This window comes from Hippopotamus amphibius, chromosome 17 (assembly GCF_030028045.1).
Source record: "Hippopotamus amphibius kiboko isolate mHipAmp2 chromosome 17, mHipAmp2.hap2, whole genome shotgun sequence".
Lineage (NCBI taxonomy): Eukaryota > Metazoa > Chordata > Mammalia > Artiodactyla > Hippopotamidae > Hippopotamus > Hippopotamus amphibius.
In genome coordinates this window covers 22,104,882-22,120,509 of record NC_080202.1, presented here as the reverse complement: position 1 = coordinate 22,120,509, position 15,628 = coordinate 22,104,882, and the positions used below count along the sequence as shown (strand labels likewise).

The 15,628-nt window shown below is 40.0% G+C and overlaps 1 protein-coding gene across 11 annotated transcripts in view; it reads right to left on the bottom strand.

The window, feature by feature from the left end:
- The window catches only part of ACACA (acetyl-CoA carboxylase alpha), a 281,219-nt gene that overhangs the window by 138,957 nt on the left and 126,634 nt on the right, over nt 1-15,628 (bottom strand). For all 11 annotated transcript variants that reach the window (XR_009049894.1, XM_057714164.1, XM_057714165.1 and 8 more), the window contains 13 exons: nt 15,415-15,585; nt 14,235-14,396; nt 13,708-13,871; nt 10,425-10,575; nt 9,530-9,633; nt 7,630-7,711; nt 6,671-6,816; nt 5,736-5,886; nt 4,434-4,568; nt 3,929-4,075; nt 2,873-3,061; nt 2,067-2,167; nt 1,226-1,314 (listed from right to left, as the gene is read on the bottom strand). Coding sequence is in view for 10 of the 11 variants with exons in the window: in XM_057714164.1 (XP_057570147.1) it covers nt 1,226-1,314; nt 2,067-2,167; nt 2,873-3,061; nt 3,929-4,075; nt 4,434-4,568; nt 5,736-5,886; nt 6,671-6,816; nt 7,630-7,711; nt 9,530-9,633; nt 10,425-10,575; nt 13,708-13,871; nt 14,235-14,396; nt 15,415-15,585 (1,792 nt within the window). In the remaining variant the exon portion in view is untranslated. The remainder of the gene's footprint in view (nt 1-1,225; nt 1,315-2,066; nt 2,168-2,872; nt 3,062-3,928; nt 4,076-4,433; nt 4,569-5,735; nt 5,887-6,670; nt 6,817-7,629; nt 7,712-9,529; nt 9,634-10,424; nt 10,576-13,707; nt 13,872-14,234; nt 14,397-15,414; nt 15,586-15,628) is intronic.

The following is a 15,628-nucleotide window of genomic DNA, read 5'->3' as shown; positions in this document are numbered from 1 at the left end:
TTCTGTATATTGACTTTTGTATATCCAGCAATTTTGTTAGATTTTAAATAATACTAATAATAAATATGTGGATTCTTTGAGGCTTTCCAGGTAGACCTCACATCATATCTAACAGTGGCTGATTTATTTCCTTACTCCTTTCTTATCTTCATACCTTTTCATTCTTTTTCTTTTTTTACTGCATCAGCTGGGATATCCTGTATGATGCTAAATAGCAGTAATGACAGTAGGTGTCTTTGTCTTATTCCCAATCTTAAAGAGAGAATGCTTCCAACATTTTACCACTATGTATGATGCATCCTATAGATTTTTTTGTAGAACTTTACATCATAAAAAGTTTCATTTCATTCTTAGTTGGGCAAGAATTTATCATAAGTGAATATGAAAATTCATCAAATGCTTTTTTCATCCATATCTTAAGATGATGACCATGTTTTCTCCTCTTTTAGTCTATTACATGATAAATAACAATCAGTTTTTCAAATATTATCAAGCTTGCACTAGTAGGATAAAGCCAATTTGGTTGTGATCTATTATTTTACACATTGCTGGATTCAGTTTGCAATATTTACTTGAGTGTTTCTGCTTGTCATGAGTGGCAGAGTCATTCTTTAAGGATGGAAAAGGGAGTAAAACTGATAAAAGAAAATATTAGGTAATCTTTCAAATTCTGTGGTGTTTCACTGCCATCTTGTGGCAGAAAGCAGTATCAGCAGTATGTAGCTTTAAAATCTTAGCCAGGTGTTTTAGTTAGAGACTTTGTACATCATTTAGTGAAGCTCTATAGAGAAAGCCAGGGATAAATTCCACCTAAATGATACACTGAAAAGCTCTGGAAGATCTGAGCCTTTTTCAGAGGCCCATGGTTCAATCCATGGATTAGCTGCTGAGAGGCTAGCTCTTCAGATAGGGTTTCTCGATTTCAGCCTGGTCATGACTCAACCAACTCTCACTGTACAAGGTCAAGAAGGTGCCAATGGGAATGCTAATCTCTACTAGAAACATTATCTCAGCCCTCTCCCAGAAGCACACTGGATTCACAATCTCATCAAGCTGTGTCTTGTTGTTGCTCTTTCTTTGGCGCTGGTGAGATATAGAGGTTTAGTTTATAAGGGACTGGTGAAAGGCGGAAGAGTGTGTTAATGTCAAGTGTTAGTGACAGGATGGACTGGCTCAGCTGTTACTCAGTCCTCGGGGGAGACAGAGTGCTCAGGAAGGAGCTTACCATTCTGGAATTGTGTCTCTACTCGCAGGTACTGCCGCAGCAGGTCCATCACCACAGCCTTCATGTGGCCTCGGATGCCACTGCGGTACCTGGGCAAACCGAAGAAGTCCCCACTGAAAAACCTGACAGGCTAACGCTGTTAAATAACAGACTATTACATAATAAACCCAGGGCCCAGATTCACTAGCCTTTCTACTGAACTGCTTTCCCTCTGAATACAGAACAGGACAGGAGCCAGCTTAGAATCAACTAACCAGATCAATTTAAATTCAAGCCTAAAAGAAATGTGGCTACAGACAAGATTTTTTTTTTCTTATAAAGGAGTCGAGAAAAAAAGAGAAAACAAAACCAAAAACCACTTGATAGCCCCACCTACCAACACCCTGGTTCAGTCCCAACTGTGAAGTAGAAATGATTATTACCACACCCTTGAAATAGCTAAAGGGTATCTGAAAAGTTTATGAATATCTTAAAGCTGAAAATGTCCTGTGAAGATTCTTTAGTCCAACAGTTGACTCCATAAGCTAAGAAAAATAAATGTCAAATGGGGCCCTCTGCTAGAAGAAAAATTAGGAGTTTCATTGAAATGGCAAGGAAAAAGCAAACAATGAGATTTCTGTGCCTTAATAATTGACAGAAAGATGCAGAATAGAAAATCATCAGAAACATTAAGACAGCTCACGATTCTAAGATATTTAGTAGATATAAGGTATTTTCTAAGATATGAGGTGCTTTTTAATTTCTCTAAGTCAAACCTGAGGCAAAGCTCTTTGTGACTGTTTAGAAGAAAGGAAGGTATAGGGATAGGCAGGTCTGTGAATCTGGAGTTACGTGTAACTACCTCTGCACCAGCTGGACGATGCTCTGAGTGTTCATGAAGAAGACTTCCCGTTCCGATTTCCGGTTCAGCGTAGCTGCATGGCTATCTAGGATGTTGGCGATCTAAAGTACAAGAGAGGGAAAAAATGAAGCTCAACCCAGCAAAGGGACCCAAAGCATTAGCCTGCACAGCATCAACACTAGCAATCTTCTTGATTGTAACATGGCAATTTCGATCTTTCACATACTGAGAGCAGCTGAAAGTTACTGGGCATAGTACAGGGACGCATTCATAATAAATAAGAAAGCAACTTTTACTTCATTTCACTCTTTCCCAGAGGAACTAATAAATGTATCACAAAAACTAGCATCCTTACCAGAGGCCTGGATAGGCAAGACATGCTTAAGATCCAAAGTTAACTCCCCACTTGTCTAGCTTTACTCCCTACATGTAAGTTTGGATTCTGGGCAAAGGGTAATAAGCCTGCTGCAGAAGTAGTAACGAAGTCTCTGATGACAGAACTACCAAATATCTACCTACTTTAAATTCACAAAAACACTTCTAATTAGGGCACAGCCCCAAAAACAAAACTCTGTGGGGTACATGGCCAGTATGCTTTTCTCTTAACCACAGATACTTTACATTTCACACACAGCACTTTCCTTATTGGGCTTGTATCATGAGGTGGTTTTGTAAAGGGCACAATGCTTCGAACTTCAAAAGCACAACATCCAGACAGGGAGGAGGATCCAAATAGGAAGGAATCCTACAATATGAACTCTAGCGTGGGCAGCCAGCGGAAAACGACAGAGTTCCTCTATAAGTACCTGCTGGCTGGGAAACTGACAGAGGACGGATGTGATGTTGCTAGCATACTGAGCCATTTCCTTCTTGATAGACTTCTCCACATTGGGGGGGATACGACCAGAGACGCTGGTCATGATGTCTTGCAGTTCTAGGAGAGGCAAGGAGGGATCTCTGAGGGTCTTCATCAACCGTTCAACCCAGTCTTTAACCTGAGAAGAAGGAAATAATAAAATAGGATCCAGACAAGATTAACACAATCCCCACATAAAGTGATATATCTGAATTCACTACCAGATAGCACGGGCACACCGTGCTTTATCCTGTGTGTTGCTTTATCGCACTTCACAAATATTGTGTTTTTTTAACACACTGAAGATTTCGTGTAAAACCCTGTGTTAAGCAAGTCTATCGGCACCATTTTTCCAACAGCATTTGCTCACTTCATGTCTCTGTGTCACATTTTGGTAATTCTTGCGATATTTCAAACCCTCCATCAGCAAAAACATTATGTGACTCACTGAAGGCTCAGATGATGGTTAGCATTTTTTAGCAATAAAGCATTTTTTAATTAAGGTAGTATAGTGTAAACATAACTTTTCTACACAGTGAGAAACCAAAAAATTCATATGACTTGCTTTCCTGTAATATTTGCACGTTAGTGTGGTGGTCTGGAACCAAACTCGCAATATCTCTGAGGTCTGCGTGTACTTACTTTGAAATTGTAATATAAGCACCTAACATTGTCTTTGTTCTCTGGTTTAAATTCCAATTAAACGTGAAGTCAATGACACAAATACAAAGCAACAATTTAGAGACCAAATCCCAAAAATAATGGTGGGAGAGTTTCAGGTCAAACAGCTTTCTTTCTCTCCCTCTTAAAAAAAAAAATCCTTACGTGATTTTTCTCTCTCTCTTTTTTTTTTTTTTTCTTTTTTTACAAACCCTTGTGTTGAGGGCTGACTTTCAATAGATCGCAGCGAGGGTCCTTATGTGATTTTTAAACTATCTTGGAGAACAGATACCCTACCATGCATACCATTTCCCCACCCCACCTCCCCAAGAAAAGTGATTCATACCCTGCTGCTAAAGAAAGGATCTGGAAGGCAGTATCCATTCATCACGTTGACCAGATTATCCAGGACGTAGTGGAACACTCGATGGAGCTTCTCGCCTCTGAGTGCTGTGCTCTGGATCTGCGGCAGACTGCCTGTGTGAAGCTCAGCCTGTCAACCCCAATGAGAGATCAAGTCATCCACGACCTTCTAGTCACGGTACAAACACATCACTGCAACTCAGATTCATCATGCAAAATCAAGACTCCCCTTCACCATACCCAGCTACGAGGAGAGAAGTCAACAGAAGAAGCATCTTGAGGAAAATCACAGAACCACAGTATCATAGTTAACGCGTACAAATTCTAGTTCCATAATATGAAAGGCACAAATACAAGGCATAAAATCAGGGGTAAAAAGCTTAAGGAAAAACTGGAAAAGCAAGCACTGAAATCACTTGCCTCTCCAAACTGCCTCTACCGTGTGACCAGCTCATGGAGAGCAGTATTAAAAGTGTCTTCCTACTCACCTGCTGGACCTTGCTGGGGTTGTCCAGCTGCATTTTGGCTATTACACAGCCTGGGTCAAGAACTGCTCCAGGCCGCTTGACGTAATGAATGCAGCCAGACTCTGCAGCTGTTAAGGCCATTACCATCTTCATCACCTGCAATGAAAAATAAAATCTCTCAGGACCCAGCATTAGGGATTAATAACAGCTAATGACATTTCCCATTTCTAATGTGTAAATCCATTTTGCCATAGTTTGTGTTTTTGATTTTCTTGTACTTAGAAGTGATGAACAATTTATCCTCCTCAAACCTGTGGATCTAGGTGCTCACACTGACTACCTATGATATCCAGACCAAAACCTAAGGATCATTCTTCACTCCTTTTTCTCCCTTAACTACCAATTACCAGGCCCAGCCAAGTACATCTTCTAAACCTCTCTCAAAATCTTCCTGCCTTGCCATCTCTTTGGTTTAGGCTCTTACCATTTCTGGCCTAGAGTAGTTCAAAAACCTCCCAACAGACTTCCTTACCTGCTATGCACCTCCAACAACGCCAGTGAAAGCAATCATTCTAGAGCCCAAATCTCACCCTATCACTTTTCCATGTCAAATGATTTCAGTGACTCCCCACCTGCATTCAGGAGAGTCTAAAGTCTTAGTATTTCTTATAAGGTCCTTCACGATCTCAAATTCTGATGACTCATTTAGCATCTTTGCTTGCCCTTTCCCATTAAACCTCAGTCTGTTCTCAATATACCATACTCTCTTGCTTCTGTGCCTTTGCACATGCTGTGCCTTCACCTTTAAACACTGTTCCCTGCCCTTCTGCAACTGGTCTATCAGTATCTATCGTTCATGGCTAAGATCAATGTCCCCTCTTTAAGGAAGTCTTCCTTCACCAGCCATCCAGCCCCACACTGATTTGGGGCAGGTAGCTCTCTGTACTCTGTGCTTGGCTCTCTCAGAATTCATATTTCATCACTTGTCTATTTTGGGGCCCCATTCCACCTATCATATTTTTTTCTATATAACCAGTACTTAGCACAATACCTAACACTCAACAAGTGTTATTGCCTAGGATCTATTTTTAGAGCTAGAGATTCCTAATCTGTCAAAGAAAAACTATGAGCTTTTTTTTTTAAAACTATGAGCTTTTTATTTGTTTTTAAAATCTTAAGGTTCATAATCCCAATTAAGCCAACTGATACTCTTTCCTTTCTATTTTCTACTTCCTTTCTGTTACTCTTGAGTCCTAGTCAACCCCAGTCAACTCTTGTTCCCCCTCTCCTCCCATGACCCGGAAGCCCAGTCACCACCCTGACCTCGATCTCAGCATAGCACTGGCCAGCGAACACATGGCCTCCATCCTCCACAATGTACTGGATTAACTTCCCAGCAGAAGGTGAGCGCATCACCGAAGGGTCATTTTCCTTCTCAAACACACATGTTTTATTGCCAATTGTGATGCGATACCTAGGAGATAAGTGAGAGTATGTAAGTCAATAAAGCACCTCAAGTTGTAAAGGATAATGGAGGGATAATGTCAATATTAAAAAAAAAAAAACCTAAAAACTTCATCCTACACACACACACACAGCACATTCTTTGCATCTTTGTTTACAATGTCAAATAACAAAAATTTCCTTCAATAAGGGTCAGATTAAATAAATTATGATACATCCATATAATGGCATATTATATGACCATTAAAAAGAATAGGTACCTCCACTAAGGGGAAAAAAAAAATGAAGGTCATGATGATGTAATAGCTAATATTTTTTGAACCCTTACTATGTTCCAGGTAATGTTCTACACCTTTTCCATATGTTAATTCATTTAATTATCACAACAACACTGAATGATTGGTGTTGAACAGTGTAAAATATGTTAAAGGAAAAAATTAAGGTACAGAACTAAAGGTTATTTTTATTTGTGAATGTATTTAAAAGAAAAACAGTACGTACATATATGTAACTTGAATATACATACAACATTTCTGCAAAAACAGAAGCTGTTAACAGTGGTAGCTTATAAAAAGAGGGATTTATTTTTCATTGTCTGCCCACAATGCAGTGGCAGAGAGACAATGTTTTTAATTATAAACACTTTTCATACTCTTCAAATTTTTAAGTGCATGTATTATTTTTTTTAATAAGAATAGAATCCAAAAAAGATCTTGAAAAATCCCATGAGTAGTGCCTACTGAGAGAAAAGGTTGATACAATGACCAACAAACGGACCTCAAACAGCCACTCACCTATCCACCTCCTCCTTCATGTACGTGGTATAACTGCTGCCATCATAGGACAAGAGCAGTCCTCCATCACTCAACCGATGCACATCTACTTCCACACACGAGCCGTTCATGATCACCACGTAGGAGTTTGGGGACTGTCGCGTCACCTGTAGGAAACGAGAGCCCGAAGAGACAGGTCACTGTGTCCCTTCCAGGGGGAATCCCAGACAAAATTTCAGTACCTCAGAGATCTAGGTAAGAAAGCTCTGTCAGGGACTGCCCTGCTGGCACAGTGGTTAAGAATCTGCCTGCCAATGCAGGGGACACAGGTTCCATCCCTGGTCTAGGAGGATCCTACATGCCGTGGAGCAATGAAGCCCGTGCGCCACAACTATTCAGCCTGTGCTCTAGAGCCCACGAGCCACAACTATTGAGCCTGTGTGCCGCAACTACTGAAGCCCACATGCCACAATGAGAGAAGCCACCACAATAAGGAGCCCACCCACCGCAGCAAAGAGTAGCCCCCGCTCACTGCAACTAGCGAAAGCCCACACACAGCAATGAAGACCTAACACAGCCTATAAATAAATTAATTAAATTAATTAATTTTTTAAAAAAAGAAAAAAAGAAAGCTCTGTCAGAGAGGAAGGAAATTCATGGCACTGGTGCTCTGAGCACTACTGCTGTGCCGGCCCTGCGGCAATCAAAGAGGGGGGCCTTAGATGCATCTCCCTGCTCTGGTTGTTCTCTGTCTCCTTTATCTCTTGGCAGCATATGTGAAGTTCAGCAACAGCAAAAACATTTTCAGAGAATCATCAAACACTGCAGTGACACAGGCTACTGACAGTAATAACGACTGTAATTTCACGAACACCCACCCCTGCAGTAAACCAAACTTCCCCTCTGTCTCTGGACCTAAAGGAAACCAGCTGACAGAGAGACGAAAAGCATAGCGTAGACCTCACTGGGGTTCAGCATACCTTCAGCACGTACTTGGCTCCCTCATAGATAAGTTCAACGTCTACTGTATTCAGAAGTGTATGAGCAGAAAGGACTTGACCCCTGAAAGAACAATGTGAGAGACACATGCTTCTAGAAAGTTCTAAACGTTTACAAGGGAATATCAAAGGTTATTGGGAAGAGCATTTCCTGGAATATCGACACTGAAAACAACCTAAAGGACCATCAGTAAGGGACTGTATATAAATTATGAAAATGCCATATAATGGAATATTATGCCATTAAAAAGCAAGATGAAGCCCTTTATGCACTAACATGAGATACTCTCTAAAATACACTGCTAAATGAGAAAAACAAGTGAAATTGCATGGGATAGTTTCAGAGTATGCTACCACCTGGGTTTAAAAAAATAAACGCAGGGGTTAGAAAGGAACAAATATTACATATATATGCTTACATAAACTTACTATATGTCTGAAAGATTACAGAAAAAAACTGCTAACATGGTTTGACTACAGGGAAGGAAACTGGATGGCCACAGAACAGAGGTAAGAGGGAGATGTTTCACTATACACTTTTTGTGCCTTTTGAATTTTGAACCATGTGAATATATTACCTGTTCTTAAAAATAAATAAAAGTGAAACTTATTTCAAGTTTTTTTATTTCTTTTCTTATTTCAAAAAGAGAAGAGTCCCAGGACAATCAACACTCATCTTCTCCTATCGACTGAATTTTATTTGGGGTCTTAAAGAAAAAAGGCAGTAGGCCAGGGCTGGGTAGAGAGGGAAGGAAGGACATTGCCAAGGAAGGAAACATTATCAAGACAGACTTCTGATAATAACCGAAGGAGTGAGTAATAATACCAGACGGGCAAGTTGTTAATAATGGGTGAATCTGGGCAAAGAATACATAGATGATGTTTGTATTGTTCACGCAGTTCTTCTCTAAGTCTGAAATTATTTCAAAGCACAAGTTTTAAAAATAAATTTAAAATCATGTTTAAAAGGTAGGGGGAGCTCATAGAGATTACCTCTGACATACCTGTACACCAGTAGGGAAAACACTGAACTAGGTTAGAGACTGCATGTTGAAGAATAGAAATGAGTGAGGCTGGACCGGTAAAAAGGAGCCACAGCACACAGGGAATTGAAAGTCACAGTGAAGGATTTAGATTTGATACAGAAGTGTTAATGTGAGCTGATGAAGCTTTTAGTGCCTAAGCAACATAGTGAAAGATCTTCATGGTAAGACTTGACTTGAATAATGGAAATCTCAGTTCAATTTTAAAAATTCTGTTTCTTTTCTTCCTTTCAGACACCTCAAAAGGGAGCTGATATAAGTCTAACAACACAGAAGGAATTACAGTTCCTGTGATTAAAGTGCTATAAAATGATCAGCCTCGTGGGCAATTCCTCCAGGGACTCAAAAGCAGAGCTTAGTCTTCAGAACCAGTGTTGGAAATGAGTTTAGCCCCACACAGTCTGATCCTAAACTTGAAAGACTTATGAGGTCATCTTGAATATCAGCCTCAATCATTAATTCTTGACATTTTACAGGTAATAGATGAAATAGTCAGGGTTCCTTGATAGAGAAAAAACACCAGATTTTCATCTCCAAGGCTTAGAGAGATTTGATGCTTGTACAGAACAGAATGTTTACCTCAGCCAGACTCCAGTTTTTAAAAAGCAACCTATTCTAACTGTGGTATAAACCAATTTCTAGAATTTGCACTTAGAGCCCCAAAATCATTTGCCGTAAACTCCTATACCTCTTCTCTCCCCTTCCCCCATCGTCAGTGAACACCAATTAGCACTCATAAGCTGTCAGGAACAGAGAGAAGAATAAATGGGCCTCTGAACTTCAGTCGGGTCCTCAGGACCCCTGGTTCGCTTGCACAGACTGCGAGAAGCAAAGCCTACCTCTCTAAGGAGTGAAGGAAGTTAGAGATGCTGTTCCGCAGGTTCACATCTGCCACGTGGAGGGCCCCACACACAACTCCCAACATGGTGTCAGGCCGCTCTGCCTGAAAGCAAGAAAAAGAGGGCAGATCAAAAGCAGGGTCACCTGGCACCATGGCCCCTCAATTTACTTCAGGCTCAAATGTGCTGTGAAGAATCAGCTACCATTGAGACCCTCCATCCTTATTGCCCAACTGGTTTTTCAGACAAAAACACATTTATTTTTAGAATCTGAATAGAGGCCTCATTTGAATAGAGATGAAAAACACCTTTCCCTCCACCCTCCCTAAGATTTCCACTGAGCCAATCAAAGAGTAGCTCAAAAACAAGCTTTTGTCACAAACTCAAAAAAGGTGCAAAGATTTGGCTGCTGATAATCTCAAAGAAAAGTGGTATGTAACCAAAATTTGGACTTCCAGGTAATTTACATGAATCTAACAATTTTATACAAAATCTTGAGTAATGTTTATTAGCCCAGCAATTCAGGAACAGAGGGTAACTTCTGTTGATTAAAATGAGACCCCTCTCATCAGTACTTGGTAGATAAATGTAAAAGTTGGTAACTATGAACCAGATTTAACAACAAATGAGGAAAGGAAAAGTATTTCAATCCCTGCGTGCCTCTCTTCAAATATACCCTTGGAAGTAATACTACAACCTACAAAATGACTGTGTAACACTGGCACAGAACGCTTACAGTGCTAAAATCACACTGACTCCTAGATTTTTCCACATAGACCAAGAACTACTTAGATTAGAATCAAATAAATTTTATCTAAAGGTCTGGACTGATCACAGCACAAGCCTATAAAAACCCAATCCCAGAAGCTGTTTGTGTAAGTGGAGAAACACACACCTGTACTTTTTCTGCTATCAGTCTGTCCAGCCAGCCAGTGTCAATTCTATTCATCTGAAAGCTTTCAGTCTCCAACAACTTGATCAGGTATTCGACTGTAGTTCGAAAGTCACCCCGGATAGATAGTTCCTTCAAAGCCACCACCATGTTTCTGGGAGAAGGACAGAAGCAGATTTGTTTCAGCAACAAATGTTTTAGTGTTTTTCAATCATTTTCAAGAATTGTTTCATTCCTTTAGCGTTTCAGGAGGCGGGGGAGAGAGACAGAGAGTCCCAAGAACAGATGAGGGTGTAGATATACTGATACATGTGCTCATTCCAGACAGAATTTTTAAGAAGTCAGCAAAAAACTTACGAGTCTGACTAACATTACCATAAGAGCATCAGCAGATCACATACATTTCATTATACACAATACAGAACAAATTATGTGCAAACCACCTTCAGTTTTCACTAAGTTTGCATCACTCCATTCATTTATTGCTGACTGACTAGAATTAGGGCATAATTCTCCCCTCCTTACACCTTTTTTATTTTATTTAGGTAAAATTTACATTTAATAAGATACACTTATTTTAAGTATACTGTTCAATGAGTTTTTACAAACACTAAAACCTTAAAGGTTTCTGTACAATGGAGATAACTGGTGGGGGACGATGCATGTGAGAGTGGAGTTTTTTGTAAGCTGCATTTCAGCCATCGTTGAATGACTTGCTCATTACTTTTATTACTTTTATGTAGTAATCTGAAATATATGTATATCAGATTACCATATATATGGCTGAATCACTTTGCTGTTCACCTGAAACTAACACAATATTACAAATCAACTATTCTTCAATTAAAAAAAAAAAGAGTGTGGGATCTGAAATGGGATACAAGTATACCTGGGATTATGACTGTGACAGAAATATTATTCCAGGTGGTCCAGGAGTTCTCAGCCTAGAACATTATTCTGTTTCCCACCTCCATCCTCCTCTCCACGCCCTATCTTAGCCTGGCTTATTCCTATACACATTTCAGATATCAATCTAGATGTCATTTCTTTTAGGGAAACCTTCCCTGACCCTTTCTGGACTGAGTTAGCTGACTTAGCTCTACACTCCTGTAACACCCTTATGTGATCCCACTATCAGGGACAGCATCTCCTACATTGTGTTCAACTGCTTCTTTGTCTCTTACTCTGGATCATAAAGTTCCATGAGGGCACAGACCCTATCTTGGTCCTCATTATATTGCCAGAACCATTAGATATTCAACAAATATTTGTTGAATGGAGTGAATGAATGGACAGACAGAGGAAATAGCAAGAATAAAGGGAGAAAGGAAAGAAATTAGGGGGTGTGTTCAGGGAATGTTATGATTGAAGCAGAGGGTATGAGGACTGGGAGGAGGGGCAAGTCCATTCATTCAACAAGCATTTACTGAATGCTTACTATGTTCAGGGGACACAGCAGCAACAAGACAGACACGGTCCTGTTCTCATGGTACTTAGATTACAGTCTATGGGAAATAATGCAGGAAATATGGGTTGGGGCTATTCTGGAGAAGAACACCAAGCTGAAGAATATAGACCTAATGCTGTGAAGAAAGAAGAAACAAGCTCTGAGCTGAAGAATGAGCTTCAGCATGGTGTTAAGAAGCAAGCTTAGGGATTTCCCTGGCAGTCCAGTGGTAAAGACTCTGCGCATCTACTACAGGGGGCCTGGGTTCAATCACTGGTCAGGGAACTAAGATCCTGCATGCCATACAGCATGGCCAAAAAAAAAACCCAAAAAACAAAAAAGGGGGCAGGGGGGAGGTGGGTAAGCTTATTGTAGAGACCATAATTTTCACATGCTAAATGTTAGCCTGGTAGCTTTACATTGTAGAGGAATGTGCAGAGCAGGTCAGGAAGTAAGGAGCAAGGTTTTTGGAGCAGGTCATAAGATGTGTCCTGTAAGAAAATGCTCAGTGGCCTGCCAATCAGGCCTGGAAACCTAAATACCAATAGCAGCCACTCTGAGGATATAAAGGAGTGAGGCAGACTGGATGGGAGCTGTGTGAACTAGAGAGTTGGTGTTTCCTCTAAAAGAATCAGTCACACAAAGCTTCAATTAACTTTTGCCAAGCAAATATAAAACCAATGTTATCATTATCCCATTTTTTTAAGAGGAGGCAGAAAGAAACCCATGAATTTATTTCAACCTCCCAATTTTTAAGTATTGGTGATTTTAAAAAATTAACACTCTATAAGCCAATCAAAACACATCTGTGGCTGTAATTAGTTGGAAAGCCACCCATTTGCACGCTCTAGTGTTAAACATTCTTCACTTTGGCAAAGCAGGATAGGGCTGTGAAAGAAAAATAAAAAGCAACTTTATAAACCAGATGGTTTTTCTGGTAGCATTGCTTTAATTCTGAAAACTCCATTTATAGTTTGAAAGAAATGGGAAGAACTGTACAGGACAAAATAGATGAAAAAAATTGAGATTTCCCAACTTCTAAAAACATTATTAAAAACCAACATTAATAAATACTTAATGATTACACAATCTATGTGTACAGTTCAGAGGTCAAAAGAATAGTGTTAAATGCTTGGTCCAAGTAAATAAACAATTAAAAAATAGAACTAGATCAGTTTTGGACAGATATTCTAAAATAGCTAACCTGTCAAAATTATTTCCTAGAGCCCTATTTTTCAGGCAAGCAAAACTGCTATTAAATATTTAATGTTTATGCTCAACAGAATATTAATTAATACTTATGATATAGCAGTTATAAGCTTGTGTATATTTCATAGCATACTGAGGTCTTTCATATAAGCAATGAGGACAGTTCCCTTAAGCACTTTTCGTGCAATTAGCAGTTTCGTTTTATTACTTTAAATGACTATGGGACATTTACAGCTATACCTTTATTTTGATGATCAAGAACAGATCTTATCTATGACATACGATGTCAAGTTCTGGACAAGAATCTACCTCTGCCCCAAATAACAATACTATTTCTATAGAAAAATATGATATCTTTAAAGCAATCAATTTTATAAGTTTATCAAAAACACGTGAAAGCAAAAATACTTGAAAAGGCTCAGGGCAACAGACAGAAAAACATCTGCCAAACACTGCATAAATTTCATACCACATGAATGCAGGTACAATCAAAGACAAGTTTCTTCACGAAGCTTATTCATATCAGTACTTTTACAGCAATACATGATCCCCATTCCCATGCTCACACCTTCACTGATGATTAGCACAAGCTTTCTTCTTTGAAAGGCAATCAAATGCTATTCTACTCACGAAATTGCTTCCTCTCGGTTTTCTCCCCAGGAAAAGCAGTGACCGAACTGAGAATCAGCAAATTCATGAAGTCCCCCTGCAGCAGCAACACTGAAATAACCCCAAACGTTCTTATTGCTGCGGAAATTCAGTTCCTGAACTGTTCCTGAGCTGGGCTTAAAACCCTGTTAGAGGATGAAGAATACGAGATGATATTATATCTTCAAGGAAGAGAACATTCACATACTCATTGTTCGGGCTGTGTGTAATCACACACGTACATAAGCAGAAATGGTACACAAAAATCATAAAGGCTTGCAAGCCAATGCCCAGTGCTACAGACCCACTGAGGACTCTGGGGTGACTAAACAGGACTAAATGACCAATGGAACAGTGACTACTTATTTGCCTGCTCCGATGAAGCCTCTATAAATTTCCCTCCTCAGAGGAAGTCCCAAGATATTTCAGATATGCCCTCAGATAGCATCTTACTATTAACGTTCACAGGGGGAAAAAAAAAAGTGTAAACCTTTTGAGTGATGGGTTACCTCATCTGGATTTTCACTAGTGATCCGGGCAGCAATAACATGGCCCCTTGGGCAAGGAACATGAGCAGAATTTTCAAAATCAATGGGAGCGTCACCCCAGGGAGATACCCCGTACATCATACGGATATCCTTGATTCTGTACAGAGGGATCCCCATGGCAATCTGAAAGATAATAAAACACACCACTCATTTTTCACAGTTACTTGCCTTAAAACGTGGAGGCTCTTAGATTATCAAGAAGACTTCTCATTTCAGTAGCCACCACCGAAAATACCCTATTTTTATAGCCTGTATTCTACATCATTGAATAAGTAACTCTAAGTTACTTGAAACAAAACACATATAAGTTGTTAAATACCTCCCACTCCTTAAAAAGTCCCCAAATCCCTAATGCAACAGACATGAGTTTCCCTCTAATTCTCATTTCCCCATCAAGGGATCAGAATGAAAATATCCAAGGGAAGAGTCAGTGTCAGTGGCTATCCAAGAAGTTCAGACAGCTAAAAAAGTCCTACCTATGTCATAATTACCTGATAATTATCCCCACAAACCACTGGAGAACGTATATAAATCTTCATTTACTGGGTTTCTTAAGAGGGACCACTGGGGACAAGAAAGGGTTCCCAACGTAGGCAAAGAATATGTCATTTACGAATAATGTTAAACGTCACCATGAGCTATTACTGCTTCCCACAGCATTCGCTTCCTGGGCTGAGTGGAGAGAACAATGCTGACAGCCAGCACCTTAAACATTATAAAAACAAATGTGTGCTGCCACACTCTTGCCAGGAAAAACCTCAGCCACCACTCTAAGGTGGAATTGCGTCGATTAAGAACACTGGGAAAAAGGAGTAGAGGACCATCACAAAGTTTGTAAGGCTTCCTATAATGAAAACAACTGAGTAAAGCATATTATTTGTAAAGTTTCTTTCTACAATATGACATTTTATGTCAGGTGTGTCTGGCTAAAAAATAATAATATTCCTAGACTTGTACCATATCAGGAAAACCAATCCACGCATCCTAAGCCATGTAACGTAAGAGATGACCGTTACATGGGACTCAGGTAGGAGGCGCTCTTCTCTTATCAGATGCTGGTTGCACCAGTTTTGCAGGCATCTCTGACATTCCAAAATTCTCTAGGCAAGTCTCTGAGCCAAGAGCAGGGTGACGGACTCACCTGAAGTTGCGCCGCAGGGAGATTGACATCGGCCACCATCTCTGTACAAGGGTGCTCCACCTGTAGCCGAGGGTTCAGCTCCAGAAAGTAGAAGCTGCCATCCTGGCTGTAGAGGTATTCCACAGTCCCAGCACTCACATAACCAACCATTTTGGCAAGTTTCACCGCACACTCAAAGAAGACAGAGAAGCCGACATAAGTATCTCACCTTGTC